Below are 18859 nucleotides of genomic sequence, written 5' to 3'. Positions count from 1 at the left end.
GTTCCTGGAGAATAATACTCTGAACGATGGAGGCATATACAGAAATTTGGAAGAATTTGAAACTAATGTGGTACAAAAGTGGAGATACTTGCATACATATTCACTTATCGATGTTCTCAAGGTAGATTTCAAGATACTTTTATTAAAGATAAAACCAGTCTTGTTAAGAATAGGCTTAAAATGCAGTATTTTATGCTTCTCACTTTGTTTTGCATAGCAGGCAAATACTCATATCAAAGTGACTTAAGTAAAAGGTAACTGAAAAATTATCACAAATTCTACATTGATATTGTACCTTTTCTTCATATTCCTCTTTATATCTGTCAGAATAAAATAAGAAAGTCTTTCCCTGTATGTTTTGCTTGACACTATAAATAAATGATGAAGAATCATGGTAAATTGTTCCAAAGTCTATTAAAAATTAAAAGCTTCCCAAGAATGCTATTTTTTTTTCAGAAGACTGGAAAGATTATAAATCTAATGCCTGGCAAAAAGTATTACAAAGATGATGGAAACATTGTTTTCCAATTAGTATCAAATATTTCAATAGAGATTTAACCACTCAAATCTTAAGGGATAAAATCAACAGATTTTTCCAGGTAGGGATAGCAGTGACATAAGGTGATGTGATGGTTAATTTTATACATTAACATGAGTGGGTCACCAGATGCCCAGATATCTGGCTAAACATTATATCTGGTGCATCTGCAAGGGTGTTAGAGAACAGACTCGCATTTGAATTGGTGGACTGAGTAAAGCAAATTGCCCTTTCCAAGGTGGGTGGGCTGCCATCATTTAATCCATTCAGGGCCTGACCAGAACAAAAAAGCTGAAGGAAGGTTGAATTGAATTCTCTCTACTTGACTGCTTGAGCTGAGACACTGGTCTTCCGCCTGTGAACTGAGACTTACACGACCAGCTTTCCTGGGTCTCCAGCTTGCAAATAACAGATTGTGGGACTTAACCTCCATAATTATATGAGGCAATTCCTTATGACAGTTCTCATTTTATATCTGTTTATATATATCTACCTACATGTAAACATAGAAATACAGATATCTCCTACTGGTTCCATTTCTCTGGAGAACCCTGACTAATACAGGTAGTAATAATAATCATATTTACTGTTTAATAAGCTTCTTCCTAATAAAGACACGTTTATGAAGAATATGTTCAAAAACTTAATTTTATGCCTTGGCAGAGAGGAGACAAATTCTTCCCTCCAAACATGTCAAAGACATAATGCAAGGGTTTAAAAAACAGTTATTGCCTTTTAAGAGCCTGATTTAAAGGAAACTAATAATGAGAAGGGACCTTAGAGGTCTTTTAGTTCTTTGCTATTTGTCCTCTGCAATTTGTGTGCAGCATCTGAAATCACTGACAATGCTCTTCTTTTGGAAACTGTTGCCACTTATGTATCTATGCCACTGAATCTTCCAATTTTTTATTTCCGTAAGTTACTGAGTGACAGGCATAGCCAGGCATAGCCAGGCATAGCTATGTAATACAGTAACATGCATAGCTATACATTTGAAATACTTTAAACCCATGTATCCAAAAGGCTTATAATCTAACAGGGTAGACACACAGGTAAATTAACAACTACTATGCTGTGAGAGGGGATATGTTCAGATGAGGTGTCATCAAAAATCAGCCTGAGGCCGAGGAATGAGCCAGGCCTCCAAGCAGATAAAAGAGATGTTTCAGGGAGCGGCAGGTACCAAAGGCAAGGGGGAGTGAAAAGAACCTGACATATTCAAGATACTGTATTCATTAATTCTGCCAACAAGTATTTACTGAACATGTAATATGTACTAGGCACTTAACTGAGAGCTGGGTATTCATTCAGTGGTATGGAAAAACAGGCATAAACTCCTTCCTTTTTATTGAGAGCAGCAGACAGGCATTAACCAAATAATCACACTATTTCAGTATGACTATAAACTAAGAACATGCACAGAAGAAAAGCAGATGGTTCCATGGTGATGTGCAGACTTACCCTCTGGAGGGTAGGAGATGGTTTTGGAAGACTTCTGTAGGAAAGAATTCTTAAGCTGGCATCTACAAGATGAGTGAATAGGAGTCATCTAAGTAAAAAGGAAAGAAATAGATTCAAGGAAAAGTGTGACACACATGAAGCAAAAATAAAAAAATAAAAGGAGAAAGAAGAGGTAGGCAAAGAAAAGATTAACACAGAGCCTTGAAAGCTCCATTAAGATTTCAGTCTTTATCCTACAAGTTTGGTAAGCCACTTCAGAATTTATGTTGTATTTGTGTCACAGATTTGCATTTAAAAGGCAAAAGATCTATTGACTCTGAAGAGAAACCAGAGTATCAGATGTGCATTTAAGATCACTTCGATTCCAGGGTGCAGGATAAATTGGAAAAGGTCAGGAATATATGTGGGTAGACCCACTTGATAGTCTATTCACTCAGTCAACAAATATTTATTGAGCACCTACTAGGCAAGCACCACTGGTACACTGGAAATACAGGAACAAACAAAGTCTCTGACCACATGAAATTTATACTCTATTAAGGGAGAACAGTCAACAGACAAACAAATGCTCAGAGTCTACAAAGTCATGGAGTGGTAAGCGCCATGAAGGAAAACAAAGTAGTGTCAGAGAATGGTGAACGAGGAATACACACAGAATTACTGGAAATCTAGGCAACAAATGACGACAGCCTGGATTAATGTGGCAGCAGCGAGAGAAGTGGGTGGACTGAAAAGTTATTTAAGAGATAAAAAAAACATCATCTGGTCTTGAGGATGGACTGGAAACATGGGATGATGGGGAACAGTGTCAAAGACAACCCCTAAGTTAGCAGCTATATGCATGTCACTCTTTAAGGAGAGTATAGTGTGAGAAGAGTCTAACAGAAGTTTTGAAGGACTCCAAAATGTCATGACTGAGAAGAAAATGAATATGCAGAGGGGAGCAGCAGCAGGAAAGGTGAACATTAGGTTACTTTGAAGACTGAGTGAGAAGTGAGGAAACACTTCTCAAGAAGACATCAAGACTAGGCAAGACCAGACAATTCCTAAGAAACATATTTAAGGGAAAAGATAGGAGATAGGGTTAATAGCTGGAGGGAGACATGGTAGTCAGGGTAACAGCTAGAGGGAGATGTTGGAGTCTACATAAGGTTTCATGTTGCTTTCCTTTTGGTTTTCAGATTAGGGAGACACAAGTTCAAAAGGGCTTATCAGGAGGGTAGAACTACAAATATAGAGGACAAAAGGGTCTGTTTTAAGGCAGAGAGGATATAGATGTTAGAAAGATCTAACATGTAGGGGCCATTCAGAAGGCAGGGACTTGATAACCTGGGTTTGAAGGGTGAGTAACAGGAAAGAACTTGATACAGTTCTTAGTTTCATGGCTTAGGTGACTACAGATACCACTCACAAGGTAGGGAACGAAGTAGTAGAAAAGGCTGGGGCTTAAAGAGGAAAAAGGAGGAAAGGGCTATGAGAAGGAAACAAAGATGAATTCAGCTTCACAAAATTAATTTACAGTTATGTTTGATAGATAAATGGAACTACACAGTAGCAATTAGATATTTCAGAGCTCAGACTGAGATGACTGAACTTATTAGCATATAAGTAGTAGGTGAAGTACCATTACCCAGGAAAAGTACATTAAAGACTAAAAATGTATTAGGGAAAAATGGAATGATATTCAGAACAGAGTCTTAGGGAGTCTTTAAGGTTTAACAAAGAATGTTTAAAAAATCCATATCCATTTAAATGCACTACTGTTTTCCTTCCTATCTTCTGAAATTCCAAGAGAAACATCTTACACTTTTATATTTTTTTCAAAACTGAAAAACATGCAGAACCAAAATAAATCTTCTAATGCTGACACTATTGATTTCTATATTTTAGCAATATATATTATAATAAATATTTTTAAAATTCTCAAAGGTACTCAATATGATCTCTTTAAAAAAAAATAGTGAGTCAATATAAAACTGGTAGGATATGTGTTTAAGTATCTGGGTATGTGGTGTTTTTGCCAAAGTTAGGGAATTATCTTTAGGCCTTAAAAAAAATGAAGGATAGGAGAAATTGTAGTTTTGTAGATCCTGCAAGTTCAAATAACTCTTCTGGCTGTTCATTCAACAAATGTAAGATACTGAGAATGGAGAGAGTGATAAAACACAGTCCTTGACCTCCTTGAGGAGCTCTTAGCGTACATCATGGTACATATGGTACCAGGAGTTGGCAACTATGGCCCACTGGCCAAATCTGGCCCTCTGCCTATTTTTGTAAATAAAGTTGCATTGAAATATAGCCACACTCATTTGTTGAAATGCTGTCTATGGCTGCTCTTGCACTAAAACAGGCAAGTTCAGTAGTTGTGACAGACCACACCACCTGCCAACCCTAAAATACATATTATCTGGCCCATTACAGAAAAAGTTTGCCAACCCTTGATATAGAGCAAAAATAAGCCTGTAGAAAATATTATTTCCTCAGGGAGATAATATGGTTTCAGGGGCTTGGAGCGGGTTTCATAGGGAAGGTAAGTAAGGTAAGGTAAAGGTAAGTGAAAGCTCACAAAAAAACTAAAAAAAGAAGGAATAACACAGAGACCAGGCACAGTGGCTCACAACTGTAATTACAACACTTTGGGAGGCTGAGGTATGCAGATCACCTGAGTTCAGGAGTTCGAGACCAGCATGGGCAACATGGTGAAACCCTGCGTGTCTCTACAAAAAATACAAAAATTAGCCAAGCGTGGTGGCCTGCGCCTGTAGTCCCAGCTACTTGGGAGGCTGAGGTAGAATTGCTTGAGCCCGGGAGGTGGAGGTTTTAATAAGCCTAGATCACACCACTGCACTCCAGCCTGGGTGACAGAGTGAGACCTCGTCTCAAAAAAAATAAAAATAAAAATAAAAAAGAAAATAAATATCACCCACAAAGGCACAGGGTTAGAAAACACTGTATTTGGCCAGGTGCAGTGGCTCACGCCTGTAATCCCAGCACTTTAGGAGGCCGAGACGGGGGGATCACGAGGTCAGGAGTTTGAGACCAGCCTGGCCAACATGGCGAAACCCCATTTCTACTAAAAAATACAAAAATTAGCCAGGTGTGGTGGCACGCACCTGTAATCCCAGCTACTCGGGATGCTGAGGCAGGAGAATTGCTTGAACCTGGGAGGCGGAGGTTGCGGTGAGCAAGATCACACCACTGCACTCCAGCTTGGGCAACAGGGCAAGATTCCGTCTTGGGGAAAAAAAGAGAAAACACTGTATTTTAGGAAAACAAGAACAAGCACAGTCCATCTGGTATATAGGATATTAAAAGTGGTAAGTGAGAGGATGGGAGAGAATAACACTGGTAAAAACAGGTTAAGGTTACATTGCTTTGTCCAAAGTTTAAACTAGTAGTTGGGAGGATAGTAAGTTATCAAAAAGTTAAAATGCTAAGATTTATGAATGACACGTTTTTTGAAATTAGAATAGCTTTAATGTTATTCTTTTAATGTTTTTCTCACTGATTTGTATCCTGACATTTTTTGACAAAGAGATTATAGAAACCCAAATATAGAGCTAAATATCATCCTGAGTATACAAAGGGACAGTATGCCATACATTTGAATGCCATGTAATTCATCATGCTGTCACAGAAGGAAAAAAGACTTTGAAATTTAGGGCCGGGCGCAGTGGCTCGTGCTTGTAATTCTAGCACTTTGGGAAGCCGAGGTGGGCAGATCGTTTCAGGTCAGGAATTCGAGACTAGCCAGGCCAACATGGTGAAATCCTGTCTCTATTAAAAATACAAAAATTAGCCAGGCATGGTGGTGGGTGCCTGTAATCCCAGCTACTTGCGGAGCTGAGGCAAGACAATCACTTGAACTCAGGAGGCGGAGATTGTAGTGAGCCAGGATTGTGCCAGTGCATTTCAGCCTGGGCAAGAGAGCGAGACTCCTTTTTGGGAAAAAAAAAAAAAAAAAAAAAGACTTAGAAATTTAGCTATGGGAATCAGGGAGCAGATGGAAGTTGCTGAGCAAAGGAAAGAAACAATCCAATGCGGGTTTTAGAAAGCCTAACTCATGATAGGAAGGGAGGGTGGGCTGAAGTATGAGAGCTACAATAGAGAGAGTAGTCTGGAAGCTGCTGACTAAGCAGTTTGAAAGGCAATGTTTATGGCAGAAGACAGGAAGAAAACAGGTTCAGTATGTTTAAGGAGAGACTGAAAATAATATATAGAGATTTAATTGAATATATCCAAGAGTGCCTCTTAGGTAGACAACTGAAAAGATCTACAAGCAGAAGATGAGATTTGGAAGTAGTGGTGGTTGAAATCATAGGAATGGGTAAAATTTCTTCAGGGGCAGGTAATACACATATGAAGGAAATTAAAAAAGAGAAGACAAGAAAATCTCCACATTTAATAGACAGAGTAAGAATAGCTAGGAGAGAAACAGGAAAATAAGATAAAGGTGATATTGTGGAAGTCAAGTGAATAGTTTCAAGAAAAAGACAGCTTAGTACACAGAATAAAGAGTCAAGTTGTTCAGGTATATTCATAAGTTCTTCTGGTGACAACGTTCAAGATACTGCAATGAGAGAGATAGCAACCAAATGTTTACCTATAGAATAAAGTGCCATGAACTATTTGTGGTGGTTAAGGATAAGAACTCTGAATTCAGAGGGACCTGGGTTGCAATCCCAGCTCTGCTATCTTGGGAAAGTTCAACTTTCTAAGTTTCAGTTTTCAACCTATAATATATATAATATATATACTTACTTGCCTCACAGGATTGCGGGGAGGAATAAGTGAGATAATATAAAGTACTTAGAACAGTGCCTGGCACATAGGAAGTAACGGAATGTTGTCAGTTATTATTAAAATCATTTTTACTAGGAATGGAAAAGCAAATCACTGTAAACTATTGCCTGAAAGCAACTTGGCTGCTGGAGCCAAAAAGGCCAACAAATGTTACATATTGATGAGGATACAAAATATGGTTTACCTTTCTATAAAAACTAGTTTATCTTAAGCGGAATCACTATGTGGAATTATACAGTAATATAGAAATATGAATTAAATACAACACAACAAAACTTAATTGGGTCTTCTATCTGAGAAAGAAAAAACTAAGTCTATACAAAGGCCTGCTCAGAGAAACAGGAGAACTGACCAGCAGATGGAGCCCTGTAGAAAGTGTTGGCGGGCAAAACTCCAGTGAAGAAGTATGACTCATTAGGATGCCTAAGTTTTATTCCTTAAAGATATTTAATTCTCTCTGCTTTAATCACCAAATGACTTCATTAGTAGTAGGGTTTCCAACATACCTCAACACTGATATTGATATTTTGACTGGTGAAACAGATATCCTAGAATATACAATACTAGAATTCCCTAGTATTTTATAAACTGGAAAAAGTGGTAATTCTGGTTTTGAGATTAAAATAGTAAAAAAACGAGTGATCTGATTTTGAGATTTCTCAGGGGTATGTCAATCTGCAAGACTCAGAAACCAGGCCTTAGATCATAAGGCTTCCCTGTGAAGTCTAGCTTAAATCAAGCTAAAAAAGTTGAGGACACCCTCTTCTTTTGTGGTCACTACAAAGACATATAGGATCAAATCAAGTTTTTGTGATTATTCCTCAACTTTTTCACCTTTAGAAGAACTACTAACTATCCAGACCTATACTTGAAAGAAAATCAAAACAGTTGATAAAAAAAAAAACAACTAAAATAAGAGTTTAACCTTACTGCACAAGTAACTATATCCATCTGTCTCTACATGCTTACTGGAAGCTGCTACAACAGTATTAAAATTGATGTTAAACAATAAGTTAATCAGAAAATTCAAGTAAGGGAACCGTCAAATCCTGTTTATAGACTTAAAGTAATAGGATCAATATCACCATTATATAATTTTAGATGACAGTGTCCACAACCTATAAACTCTCACTGCCTCCACAGGACTTGTTCAAAGAGCTTTGCCCACAAACAGTAAAAATCCAACCACAAGTTGAGTATACCTAACCGCAAAACCCAAAATCTGAAATGTTTCAAAATCTGAAACTTTTTGAGTGCCAACATGTTACTCAAAGGAAATGTTCATTGGAGAATTCTGGATTTCAGATTTTCAGATACTACACCAATATATAATGCATATATTCCAAAATCTGAATAAAAATCTGAACTCCAAAGCAAGTATTTCAGATAAGAAATACTCAACCTGCTGGCCGGGCGCGGTGGCTCATGCCTGTAATCCCAGCACTTTGGGAGGCCAATGCTGGCGGATCATGAGGTCAGGAGATCAAGACCATTCTGGCTAACAGGGTGAAACCCGGTCTCTACTAAAAATACAAAAAAATTAGCCGGGCATGGGGGCGGGCGCCTGCAGTCCCAGCTACTCAGGAGGCTGAGGCAGGAGAATGGCGTGAACCCGGGAGGCGAAGGTTGCAGTGAGCCGAGATCGCGCGCCACTGCACTCCAGCCTGGGCGACAGAGCGAGACTCCGTCTCAAAAAAAAAAAAAAAAGAAATACTCCACCTGCTTATGTTTTTATGGCATATCTACAGACAACTAACACTCACGCTGATTCATGGATTTCCTCCTGCCACCTCCCTGTGCTGCCAAGCTCACGAGCTGAGGGAGTAGAACCTACAATTTTAATGCTGTACTCTACGGAGACCACATGAAAAAAACAAAACTAAAGTCCACAGACACATCATGTAGTCCAAAGTCAAATATAAAGTTTTTTGCTTATCCATTTAGAATGTAAGTACTGCTCCCTCACCAACCAACTTTCTTAGAGTTAGAATTTAACGCCCTGTAACACAACTACAAATAATAGTAAAAGCCAAAGATTGTGTGGTATCTAGTTCTTGGGCAAGCCTACTTAAGCAGCTTGACCTTGTAAGTTTCATTCACACACAAAAATTATAAATACTTAAACCAGATGATCCTGGATGACAAGATAAAACAACTGTCATGTCCCACTCAAGAGTAAGAACTCACAAATTAGGGAAATCGAAATATTACACTAGGCACAAACTGCAAATCCTTGCCCTTCCATTCTAGGGATACTTAGTGTAAAACCTTAGCTATTTTGTATCAGAGAGGTGACACAATGCCTAATTAATGAATGAGAATCCTATATTTTATAAGATCTCCATTACCAAAGATTCAAATTATGATCATTTACTGCAATTTATTTATGTTGAACATCTTATTACCCAATAATGTTAGTTAAATGGGACAGATTATGAAAAATTAGCAATCTGTTTCAAAAAGTACAAAACAGTCTTAGTCCTTCCACAAACTGGCTTGGTTCAGATTTTCAATTCTAGGTTTGAATTCCGGAGGGACATTTAATAACAACAAAGCCAACCCCAAAGGAATTTGCTCTAATTTTTTCAACATATATGAAATAAAAAAACACAAAAACGGAATTATGAAATTACTATTCTGTGGATGGTGCATATACAAAACCTAAGCAATATCCCAGGTTTACTCAAGAGAAGTGAAGTTCAGAAGGACTGCAATTTACCTAATGTTACAGGACGTTTGAGTAGCAATCAGGGCAAGGAATTCCTCTCGAAATTTCAAAAACTTAATACGAAAAAATTACACATTGTCCCTGTAGTTATGAGCACCAAGAATCTGAATGCCCATTGGGAACTCTGCAATTCAGCAAGTCTTTGTAGCTACCAGAGTTCATCAGTATCTGGAACCTTATTTTACTCCAGCATCCAAATGACTTCTACTTAAAATCAATCTGAGGCATTAACTCCGGAGCCAGATCCCACCTGCTCTGCCAGGGCTAAAGAGAGGGTCAGATACAGGGATACTAGCTTTGGCGTTAAACCTAAGCTCAGCGCAGGGTGTGTCCAGGTTGCCGTGGAGCCGGTCCTACAGCCCATTAGCGCGAGGCTACCCCTTGTTTCCTGGAGATGATGTCTCCCGTGACTCCTTCCCCGCGTGACAGGGCGCCCTGGCAGGAGGGACACCCCGCCCCCTCTTCTATCTCTTTCCGAGGAGGCCCCAAGACCGGACCCCAGACTGGGCCTCCAAGACGACCACCAGTCTGACGTCTGCTAAGCAGTGAGCGTAGCAGGGCTCTCGACCGCCACCTCCAGCCGCCGGGGGACGGTGAAAGGGATTCCCCGCCGGGGGCCGAAGAGGAGGAGCCACGGGGGCCGGGCCCCTCCCCCAGCGGGCTTACCCTCCGCCGCCGCCTACTCGCTGCAGCCGCCCCGCTTCCTTGCGAAGCAGTCCGAAGCACTGCGTCCAGCAGCAGTTCCCCATCGCATGCCGCCCAGGCGCCGCCGCCGCTCCTCCTCCTCCTCCCGCTCAATGCCCAAACCCAGGCCCGGCAGCCGCATCCGCACGGCACGAGCCGAAATGGGGTTCAAGGACCGAGGGCGGGCCGGCCAGAGCCCGGCGGCGTGAGGGGACGGGGCGACGAAAGACGAGGCGCTAGGGAACAAAGGCAGTGTTTACTCCAGCGGCCGCAGAGCCACCGCTGCGCGAGGGAGGAGCACCGGGCTCAAGGCTCTGGACTCCCTCGCCGTCCGCATGGCCCTTCTCGCCTCAGCTCCTAGCCCAGCGTGAGTGACCGCCTCCAGCTGCCGAAGGAGGCCAGTCCCCGCGAGCCGAGCACCCTGGCCCCGCCCCCAGCGCGCCCAGGCCCCTGCTGGCCGCCAACGCTGCCACACCCCCGGCCTCTCCCGCGCCCCAATTGGGCGCGCTACCTCGGTGCCCCGCCTTCTCCGGCGACCGGCCTGTGCGTCACTTCCGCTCGCTCCTGGTTCAGCCGCCTCTGCCTGCGAGACGGTTCAATTCCTGCGTGCGGACGTTTGTTTTGTTGGACCTTGACCTGACTAGGAAATTTCCCTCTCTCATTGCAGTTTCGGGCATCCTCGTCCGGAGCACGCTGGGCGTGGCATGGTTAAGGCTCAGCCTTCGAACTTTGTATCAAAGGCGTGTGAGGAGCCAGAGTCCCAGGCCGGAAGTCATAAGTGCGAAGGGGCGTTTCTCTGCACGGTGTGCTTAGTTTTTGTTAATATTGCACCATAAGCGGAAAATAGAGTCGGGAACTGATTGAAGTTACTTTGAACGCACCAAGATTTTTTTCCGGTCTCTGGTTTGTGTCTTAATTTCCATACTGTTAATGTTTTAGGGAAACGTAATAATGGTGCATTATTGGCCTCGTTTTGTTTGAAAATCAGATCTTCACATAATTTTGGGTTGGGTAGTTGGGGTTCAGAGGAAATTGGCAAGAGGGCTGGGGTTTTTCGGGGACGCCAGCGTTGCCATTCCAAGCATGCTGCCCAGAACTGCTGTAGATGGGAAGAGAAAGCTGCTCTAATGTGTCCGCAGCCCTCTCAAGTGCTACCATATAATTCGCGTCTTATTTGGCCTCAAGACAGTTGGCCTCACAATAGATATAAGATGTGGTTTAGTAGACACCTAATCCAGTGGATAGGAGGATGCTCTCATGGACTGGACACATCAAGTTTTTAGCCTGTTTAATTAAACCTAGAAAAATTGTTACATGTTAGAAAGTTTTTATTGATGATAAAATGTTCTCTGAACTCATTTTCTTGCTTCTTTAAATACGTATCTGGTTTCAATCTTAGCACTGCTACTTACTAATGTTTATTTTATTTGGGTTTTAGTTGTTTTGTAATCAGAAGCATAGGATAACATTTGTCCCAATGGTTTGCTTTCAGTGAATGTTGGGATGACCGAATGACTTCCTAGTGAATGCATTTTCTTTTCTCCTTCCAACCCCTGAAATTAGACAAATGTATTAATGAAATAGTCATTAAAATTCAACTATAAATGTTTACAGAAACTGGTACATCTATCCTATGGAATATTTAGTAACAAATAGGAACACAGTATTGATGAACACACCCTGAAATGAATCTGTAGGAAATTATGGTTAAAGAAAAAGCCAATCTCAAATGCTTATATACTGTGTAATTCCATTATGTAACATCTCAGAATTGATAAATTTATGTAAGTGGACAACAGAATAATTGATTGCCATGGGTCAGGGAATGGAAATCCTGCATCTTGTCTATATTAATGTCAGTATTCTGGTTGTGATATTGGAATAGTTTTGTAACATGTCACCACTGGGGGAAACTAGATTAAAGATATACACGGTCATCTGTATATTATTTCTTAAAACTGCATGTGACACAATTGTCTCAATATAAAAAGTTTGATTAAAAAAATACAGCTATAGTCTTGACAGAGCACTTCCTATAGGCATTCTATAAACCTTTATTAAAACTAAATCTCACTTAAAAATAACTTTTTTATAGTAAATCTGGTCTCTCAGTTAAGGATATGAATGATCCTCAGAAGCAATACAAATGAATAAGACATTTAAAAACTTCACTAAGCAAAATAATGCAAATTAAAATGCATGTTTTAGTCATTTGTATTGATTCACTTGTCAAGTTAACAAAGCTTTACAGTTAGAAATATTCAGTATTTGCAAGGATACAATGAAATGGTACTATTCTAAACTGCTGCAGATAATGAAACTCATTCTGAGAAATTATTCGGAAATACCAAGAGCCAGAAACAAACTAAATGCTCAAAAATTGAAGGATGATTAAATTTGCTGGTGTATTCTTGTTATATAGGCATAATAAATATATTTTTTAAAACAATAATATGGAAAAATGCTTGCTGAATAATGTGTGAAAAATCAGGATAGAAAATTATATGTATGTTCCAAATGATGTTTAAAACAAAACATATACATTCTTACATTCTTTCTTACACGTGTTTCTTGAAAATAAAGGCTGGATGGTAAATATCAAAATGCTAACAGTAATTATTTCAAGACTGTGAATGTTGGGAGCTTTATTTCTCTTCTCTATTTTCTCAATTTTGACAATTATTATTTAATACTTCTGTAATCAGAAAAAAATGTTTAAATCTGACCCTTCAGTAGGAAAGATTGATAACCAGTTCAATTAAAGTTTGATCACAAATGCAAGCATTTAGAAATGCAGAATTTTGCCCCGCAGTTCAGCTAAAACCAGGTTCTTGTCACATGACAAGGAAAACTTAGACACGTGGACACATTGAAGGGTGAGTAGAGCAGGATTTTATTGGGCAAAAGGAAAAAGAGAAAAAACTCACCAAAGCGAGATAGAGTCCTGTTATCAGGCCCCCACCTCATAGACTGAATCCCAGGCTACTGCACAGGGACTGAAAAGGCACCTCACAGATTGAATCCCAAGCCACCACATAGGAACTGAAGAGGCCAGCCTCCTTCCCCTGCCCTGGTTCCACCCCATTCCCCCAGTGCGCATATGGGCATGTTCACACAAGGCACTGGGCAGGTTCCCTCATCTGCACAGAAGCATCTGATGTAAACACTTGTGGGTCAGGTGGGAGATTTTTCTGGGGACCCCTTTTTGTCTGCCTAGGCATTTGGCTGTCTCCGAAAGTAATGATAACTTGAATATGGGTAGATTATATTAAATTCAGGGGAGCTACTTAATTTTTTTTCTACAAATGTATTAAATAAATTACCAAGCTAATCTTAGAGGTTATTGGAATTTATCGTTGTGCAATTTTTCACCAAATTTGACATCAAGAATCTTCATGGTAAGTTTTAAGACTTTTTAAACATTCAGTTAAGTGATGATCTGCTTTTAGTTAAACAGAATTAGCAGGGGAAAAACCCGTAACTGGAATGGATGTTTGAGAGGCAGATAAACTTCATTTTATGGTTGAGAAAGAGTAGTCTTTGAGGAATTAAATGATTTGCTCAAGGTCATACAATGAATTAAAAGTATAATATGAAGAAAACTCAGGCCTCCTGACAGACTTGTGCCTTCTGCCATGCTTCAGTACTGCTTCCTCGACTCTTATATTTGGACATGGGTATAAAATCAGTAACGACCATAGTCACATGTATTCTGATAAGATTTATAAGTTTAATTCATCATTGCTAGAGAGTTCATTTAGAGCTGGGTGTGGTGGCACGTAACTGTAGTCCCAGCTACTCAGAAGGTGGAGGTAGGAGGATGGTTTGAGCCCAGGAGTTTGCGTTCAGCCTGGGGAACATAGCAAGACCTCATCATTTCAAAAAGTTCATTTATATGACAGTTGGCTACGCAGAATATTTAACTTGTCAGTAAGATACACAAACACTTAACGATTATCTACAGTGGGACCAAGCACAGTGGCTTACGCCTGTAATCCCAGAATTTTCGGAGGCTGAGGTGGGCAGATGGCTTGAGTCCAGGAGTTCAAGACCAGCCTTGGCAACATGGCAAGAGCCTGTCTCTACAAAAAATAGGTGTGGCGGCATGTGCCTGTATTCTCAGCTACTCAGGAGGCTGAGGTGGGAGAATTGCTTGAGCTCAGAAAGTCAAGGCTGCAATAAGCCGAGATCTAACCACTGCCCTCCAGCCTGGGTGACAAGCCAGACCTTGTCTCAAAAAAGAAAGACTATCTACAGTGATTACTGTCAGCTTGCTAGAGACATCCCACTTGCTTACAGGTAGCAGAACTTCTCACCTTCTTCCCCATCCCTTTCAAAATTCTCTTGGGTACTAGGCTTAATACCTGGGTGATGAAATAATCTGCACAACAAATCCCTGTGATATGAGTTTATCTATATAACGAACCTGCACATGTATTCCTGAACCTAAAATACAAGTTAAAAAAAAACCCACAACATTTTCTTCTCTCAAGTATTTTATTCTGAAGTTGAAGGGAAAGATCTTTTCTCGTAGGTGCTCCGGAGTCCGTCAGGATGCAAAGTGTACCCCTAATTGTCTTCTGGATTATGTGGTTCCAAATCTGAATCTCTTCTCTGCTCAGAACTTCTTCTCTATTGACTGCTAATCACTTTTTGTCATTTTGAGATCATTTGCTACTATTATGTTTGGTGTGGAGGTTATGTGTGGTGTGGAGGTTATGTGGTCCCTGCAAAGGGAAGAATTCTGTGTTCTCCATTACGACATTGTTCCAAATATGGACACAAAGTCGTACTTTTAACTCACTGAGCATAGTTTCGATTACCAAAATTTATACAGAGTACTAGATATGACTACTATAAAATGGAGATAATGAGATAAATTTTGCCTTCGTTGTTAGGATAAATGATTAAGCACTAAACAAAATTTGCCTTTGTTGTTAGGATAAATTATTAAGCACTATCAAGTACTTAGTATAATATAGTTATGTTATAATTTCTATAATGTACTAAACAGGCTATACTATAATTATCTAAAATACCATAAATATAAATAGTAGGTGTTATTATCCACAGATCGAAGGAAATTTTCATCAATATTATACTTTCCTTTGTAGCTACATTCCTGTCATCCAATACAAAATGCTAGTCTTTTAAAATTTCTGTCTCTTAAACAGTCCTCAGGCACACTTCACACCACTACTTGAAATCAGGCTCCAAGAAAATGTGGCATAGGTAGAGGAAAAATTCCCCAACTCTCAGGCCTTGTCTGTCCCATGATTTGCCTCTTTCCCAGATGATTATAAGTGAGAATATCCTCTGACTTAAAGGGAGACCTCAGTCCCTACCAATTAGGTGTGTATTGTCCTGGGAACCCAAATGGAATAATTTCTTCTTAATACGACAAGCTAGTATCAATATTGTTCCTAAAGTCTTATTTATTCAGTCTTAAATAATACCATATAAAAGACCAATAAGCCAGTTCAGGTTTAAATTGAACCAGCCTCGACATTGCCTAATTCATTTGTACATATTTCCTTCCATTATAAGTGAGAATTTTGGTGCACCAAGTCTAGTTTCAGCTCCCACGTACTTAACAATGGCTTCAACAAGAGCACATTTCCATAAGAATAAATAACATTTTGCAGGCACATCACAGCTTAAATTAATAGTTAATGAACAAACATTTGTCCAAAAAAAGTCCAAGACAACTAACACTTTATATAATGCAAACAACTTTTTACACTATCACGCAGAGTATTTTGGCTCTTTAAAATCACTTCTCTCAAATTTATTTCTCATGATGCTCTTTTACTTTATATTTGCATAACTAGTTAAGTAGATCATTTGAGTAATTTTCCAAGAAAAAAGGCACAAAAAGATGTTCTTAGAGATAAAAGGGAAAGTTATTTAACTATTGGCTCAGTCACCAGCAACTCATTTTTTCTGGCCTATGGATGTATGTGAGATGAGCTTCATTAGTTAGTAACACTGAGTACAATGCACACTAAGTAATTTGCTTCCTTCTTTGATCACCCAACATACACATTTCACAAAGAGAGGGATGAGGGATAAATAGGAACAGTTACACGATTAATATGGAGTCCTTCCTCTAGGCAGAGTTTGTTCCAGATCTCTCTTGCCTAGTTGGAAACCACACTAGTAATTCGAACAAGGGAAATTTAATATGAGAATCAGTAAGTAGGTCAGTGGTGGTTAATGCTAGAAGGAAAATCTAAGTCAAACAGATGTAGCTCCTGCAGGGAGTAGCAACCACCACTGGAACTGAAGAAAAGTGAACAAGGAAAGAATTTAGAAAGTTAGAGGAAGGCCCTACAAGCTAGATATTCAAGTTTCTGATAAGAATTACGGATGCCATAGAAACATGCTGCCTGCCACTACGGTAAGGGAGAGCATAATAGAAGTTGCCTACCCATGAACTCCCTGTGTAGGCTAGGAAGCACTAGCCACTGAAGCAGGAGGGCTACGGCCACTGTGATAAACACTGCCAGGATTCCTTCCTGCTGATCCACTTGCCACTATATAAACAGAACAGAGGAAAAAGAATGCCACTTCTTCCACCCTTGCAGTGTCCCTGCAACACCCTTTATTGGGAGATCCTAACATAGAATCAGCCAATGAATGAGAAGGGGTGTCTGCAGAGTCCAGTTCTAGAATAAAAAATCAGAGCAAAGAGGATAGATCATAACTGGCAAATGTTTTAACATCCACCCTGGGACAAGAGACAAAGCCTTGGACCCACATAAAGGGAGGAGCCTGAGAAGTATACATAAAGCCAGAACCCTTAGAAGATCTCACTCCGGATAAAAGCCACCTAGTCTACTGGGAGATGAAAACAGAAATTTGTTACTACTTAATTTTTTTTCAATAGCTTTTGGGGGAAAGTTTATTACTATGGGTGTGATCTGAGTTGGAAAAAAAGGCCTGTCTTCTTTCTAGTTAAAAGAGTTGGAATTCACATTAACCTTAGGGTCTTGGAACCCCAGGCCAGAAATTAACATAAAAAGTCGTTTGGGGCCAGGCACGGTGACTCACATCTGTAATCCCAGCACTTTGGGGGGCAAAGGCATGCTGATCACTTGAGGTCAGGAGTTCAAGACCAGCCTGGCCCACATGATGAAACCCCATTTCTACTAAAAATACAAAAACTAGCTGGGTGTGGTGGTGGGCGCCCACAATTCCAGCCACTTGGGAGGCAGAGGCAGAGGCAGAGGCAGGAGAATGACTTGAACTCGGGAGGCAGAGCTGAGATCATACCATTGCACTCCAGCCTCCTGACAAGAGTGAGACTCTGTCTCAAAAAAAAAAAAAAAAAAAAAAAAAAAAGAAAAAGAAAGTGGTTTGGGGCAGCAATGTCCTTGAGATTTCTTGGAAAGCAAAAAAGTTACTCTGGGTAGACATATCTTTTATCTAGGTTGTACAAGATTCCCACAGATATAAAACCACACTGAAAATGAGCCTGCAATCATAAAATGCCATGACTGAGTATTGGCAGACATTAAGGAATAGCAGAAAAAAAAACCCCATTCAATTTATAAAATAAATACAGCAAAGAAATCAGATGGACGCTATAAAATAAGCATGTTTACAATGATTGATGCCATAAAAAGCAAGGAAATACTAAAGAGCTATTAAAATGAAACAGAACTGGCCGGGTGTGGTGGCTCACACCTGTAACCTCCGCACTTCGGCAGGCTGAGGAGGGAGGATCACGAGGTCAGGAGATCAAGACCATTCCTGCTAACACGGCGAAACCCTGTCTCTATTAAAAATACAAAAAATTAGCCAGGTGTGGTGGCGGGTGTCTCTAGTCCCAGCCACTCAGCAGGCTGAGGCAGGAGAATGGTGAGAACCCGGGAGACAGAGCTTGCAGTGAGCCAAGATTGCGCCACTGCACTCCAGCGTGGGCGACAGAGCGAGACACTCTGCCCGCTCCCACGCCGCCCCCGCAAAAAAAAAAAAAACTAATAACAAATACAGAGACACTGAAATTATATAATTAACGGAGAGATTTCTCCTAATTTCTAATATGTAGAAGGGTGTGAAAGACACATGGTAACAAGAAAAACCCTAAAAAAACTAAAATATTTTTCTATGACATCAGGCAGGAAGTATGCCCAGCATTGGTGGGTTCTTGGTCTCACTGACTTCGAAGATGAAGCTGCAGACCCCCGCGGTGAGTGTTACAGTTATTAAAGATGGTCTGTCTGGAGTTTGTTCCTTCTGACGTTCGGACGTGTTAGAAGTTTATTCCTTCTTGTGGGTTCGTGGTCTCGCTAGCTTCAGGAGTGAAGCTGCACACCTTCGCAGTGAGTGTTAAAGCTTTTAATGCAGCTCGTCTGGAGCTGTTTATTCCTCCAGTCCGGAGTTGTTCATTCCTCCTGACGGGTTCACAGTCTCGCCAGTCTGAGGAGTGAAGCTACAGACCTTCCTGGTGAGTGTTACAGCTCATAAAGACAGTGCAAACCCGAACAGAGAGCAACGGCAAGATTTATTCCAAAGAACAAAAGAACAAAGCTTCCACACTGTGCAAACGGACCCAAAACGGTTACCGCTGTTGGTTCCCGGCAGCCTGCTTTTATTCCCTTATCTGGCCCCACCCACATCCTGCTGATTGGTCCATTTTA

The 18859-nt window shown here is 40.4% G+C and overlaps 1 protein-coding gene across 2 annotated transcripts in view; it reads right to left on the bottom strand.

Annotated features, from left to right (window-relative positions):
- AP1AR (adaptor related protein complex 1 associated regulatory protein) overlaps positions 1–12812 on the bottom strand; it is a 43278-nt gene extending 30466 nt beyond the window's left edge. For both annotated transcript variants that reach the window (XM_003830034.7, XM_003830035.7), the window contains exon 1: positions 10197–12812. In XM_003830034.7, coding sequence (XP_003830082.1) covers positions 10197–10279 — 83 coding nt within the window. In that variant the 5' untranslated portion in view covers positions 10280–12812. The remainder of the gene's footprint in view (positions 1–10196) is intronic.
- Between the last annotated feature and the right edge of the window lie 6047 nt (positions 12813–18859).

The sequence above is a fragment of the Pan paniscus genome, chromosome 3, assembly GCF_029289425.2.
Source record: "Pan paniscus chromosome 3, NHGRI_mPanPan1-v2.0_pri, whole genome shotgun sequence".
Lineage (NCBI taxonomy): Eukaryota > Metazoa > Chordata > Mammalia > Primates > Hominidae > Pan > Pan paniscus.
The sequence above is the reverse complement of the archived record's forward strand: the minus strand, read 5'-3'. Positions and strand labels throughout refer to the sequence as shown.